Raw genomic sequence first — 3,246 nt, forward strand, 5'->3', positions numbered from 1 at the left:
AAGTGTAATGAGTTTCCAGACAGCCATTTTTAGCATTCTGCCTTTTTATAATTTTTCAGTTTTCAAAAAAGTTAAGGCAGATTCAAATGAAACCTGGTAATGTAATCCATTTCATAACAAACAGCCACAAAAGATTGCAATCACCACGAAAAAGTTACAAAGGTTCATTTGTTGTACCCATGTTGGTCTAAGGACATAGGCAGACAAGGTTCTTTGGGTAAATGTGATATCTTTTATTAGACCAACTAAATAGTTGAAAAAAATGTTCTTTACAGGCTTTCCGGGCACAAACATCCTTCTTCAGGCATAGGGAGACTATTTAGTTGGTCGAATAAAATATGTCACATTTACCCAAAGAATCTTGTCAGACAAAGGTTTGGTATTGGACCAGAAACAATGTAAAAACTGTATTATGAAACTATTGTAACTTTTCCTTAAGTGATAACCAACATATACAACAATGCTGAAATCAGTTTTTGTCACCTTTCATTAGCCAGTTTTTACTTTATAATGTACTTGAAACTCAAAAAATGGATGACTTAAGCAATAGAAGGCAGAAATTCTTCTGTGTAGCTCAAATTAGCTACACCTTGACTAGGTCATAAATGACAGCAGAACTAGTTGTGATTTTCAGTATAGTGCTGCATATTTTCAGCAACATCTAATTAATTTATTTTCCACTAATGCTAAAACTTTAAATATTTTGCTTTTGTAGATTTTCAGTTCAAACATAATTTTTTTAACCATTAAATGTTAAAGTATGTTGTTACATCCATTAGCATCAGTTTAAAGGGTATTGTTATTTTCAAGGATGTTAATGAAAGGTTATTATCATACTCTGTGATATCAATCAAAAGGAATTACCAGCTCATTTTCTTTTGTGGATTACATAAAAATAATCGGGTAAAATTAGAAGCAGCATGTCATAGTTCACAAATTATTGTTCAGATGTTTTATTTTGTTGTTGTTATAGGGGCTAAAATTTTAAAAAATGCATGATATTATTGTGTGTACTGTAGCTGTATTAGTCTGAAGTCAGTCAGAAAGACCTTAGAGACTAACTAGTTCAAAGAAGTATGAGCTTTTGTAGGCTACAACTTGCTTAGTCAGATGCAGGCATCAGTGGTTGCTTCCAAAAGCTTATGCCTCACTTACTCTAAGGCCCCTGGCAGATATGCAAGTGAAGGTTTGATGGGATCTGATGCGGGATTCTCACAGTCACTCTTCCTGCCATGCCACACATGCACAGCAGGAGGTGTGATTGTCCAGCATCAAATCCCATCATGCTTTATAGCTGTGCAGCTGGGAGCCATATCAGCTGGAGGTTCCCAGCCACTGGAGCAAATGGTGCATTCCCACATCTGGGAGCCTGGATCAGCTGATAGCGCTCTTAGTCTCAGGAGCAGATCACCTGACAGGACTTCCAGCCATGGGGGGTTGACCCGTGGGTGGGAGCCCCAGCCTGGCCACATGTTCAATTAATGGTATGATAGGAACTAGTCACAACGTTATTACGCATTTTTTGTCTAATAACTTTGTGGTTTATTCCTTGTTTTATCACACTATTATTTGCATTAATGCATGGCCAGGAGGGAACATAAGACGTGATTAATTGATTAATCATATCTTATGTGTAACATGTGCTAGGGTCTAAGGCTGCCACCCTGTCCCACCTTCTATGTGTACTTTAAAAGAACTTCGGTTTATATAACATTTTTGCTTAAAAAGTGGCTTTGTTTATAGGATTGTAAGTTTGTAATTGTTAATTTCACTCTTTAGCAGTGTATTTGCTTTCATTTTCAACCATTTTCATTTTTCTAGGAACAGTAATTGGTGTTGTCATTTACACTGGGAAGGAGACGCGAAGTGTAATGAACACATCCAATCCAAAAAACAAGGTAGGCTGGCATGGCTTGAATAACAGCTAATTAAACATGTCTTACTGTCTTTACACTTACCCCTCGACTGTGATAGTTCAAGACTATCAAACTAACAGTTTGGTTACAAACTTTGTGTTATATAAAAATGTTCTGCAGTGTATCAAAGGATAAGTGATAGCTTAATTTGTTTGTATAGCAAAGGAAACCTGTCTACAGGATGCCATTGTAGGTATCATAAATTTGCCATCTTATTTCAGAAATACATGTTAAAATAACTAGTTGGAAATTAAGGTCTAATGGTTTAATGCAGTGATTCTCAACCAGAGTGCTGTAGCACCCTGGAATGCCATCAAATCCTTTTAAGGATGCCATGATGTGCCAAGCAATATTTGTAGGGTTAGGTTTGTGAACACCTACACACAATTCACAAAATAAACCAAGAAACCTCAAATAGGAATCCATAGTGTCAAGTATGTTGTGACCCATTATGTTGTTCCTGAGTTCTTTGCAACAGAAGAATTGCTCTATTATTTTTCTGCAATCAAAAACATGAGTGATAGCTATGAGCTGACATTTTCCAAGGGGTGCCTTGAGTCTAAAAGATTGAGAACCGCTGATCTAATGCAATAGAGTACAGGTAATATGCCTCCTAAATCTTAGGCCCTGATCCTGCGAATTCTTTTCTTTGCATGGAGCCCTATTTACGTCGTCAAATCACTAATTCAGTGGAATTCTGTGTGGGAAAGGCAGTTGTGTACCAGAATTTAAGACATAGACAGTAATATCAATTTATGATGGTATTGTATGAGTTACTTACAGTTAGGTAAATATTTATCTAATAAAATACTAATTCCATGAGACTACAACCAGAGATGTAAAGTTAGGAGTTACATGTGTGACTTGGACACCTTTTCAAACTAATGCTTAAGGGAATATGCTTATTCCTCAAACACAAGTTTGTGGTAAATTTTGTACTGTTAGCTCTGTCCATTTCTGTCCTGTTTGTCCATGAGCTAATTTGTTATAAAAAAAATTATCCTCTTGGTTTACACAAATATTTTATTTAAAATATTTGATATATCTTAATATTTTAGGTTAGTACTAGGAAAACAGGGAAAGAAGACTTTTTCATCTTCTGTACTTTTCATAATATAATTAATGCTCTCTCTTCATTTGTCATGTTCTCAGCCCCAATAAAGCCAGCCAGACCTTCCAAAACATTAGAATTTTCTTATTCTCAGAGAAAATACAGCAGATTGGGAGATGTCCCAGATGATTGGAAAAGGGCAAATATAATGCCCATCTTTAAGACAGGGAAGAAGGAGGATCTGGGGAACTTGGTCAGCCTCACCTCAGAAAAATCATG

At 36.1% G+C, this 3,246-nt stretch overlaps 1 protein-coding gene across 1 annotated transcript in view; it reads left to right on the plus strand.

Moving 5' to 3' along the window:
* LOC102379258 (probable phospholipid-transporting ATPase IIB) overlaps positions 1-1,928 on the plus strand; it is a 34,993-nt gene extending 33,065 nt beyond the window's left edge. Inside the window, exon 4 of the mRNA XM_025195432.1 lies at positions 1,822-1,928. Within this exon, the coding sequence (XP_025051217.1) occupies positions 1,822-1,928 (107 nt within the window). The remainder of the gene's footprint in view (positions 1-1,821) is intronic.
* The last annotated feature ends 1,318 nt before the right edge of the window (positions 1,929-3,246 follow it).

Source organism: Alligator sinensis, unplaced genomic scaffold (genome assembly GCF_000455745.1).
Source record: "Alligator sinensis unplaced genomic scaffold, ASM45574v1 scaffold618_1, whole genome shotgun sequence".
In the NCBI taxonomy this organism is placed as follows: Eukaryota; Metazoa; Chordata; order Crocodylia; family Alligatoridae; genus Alligator; species Alligator sinensis.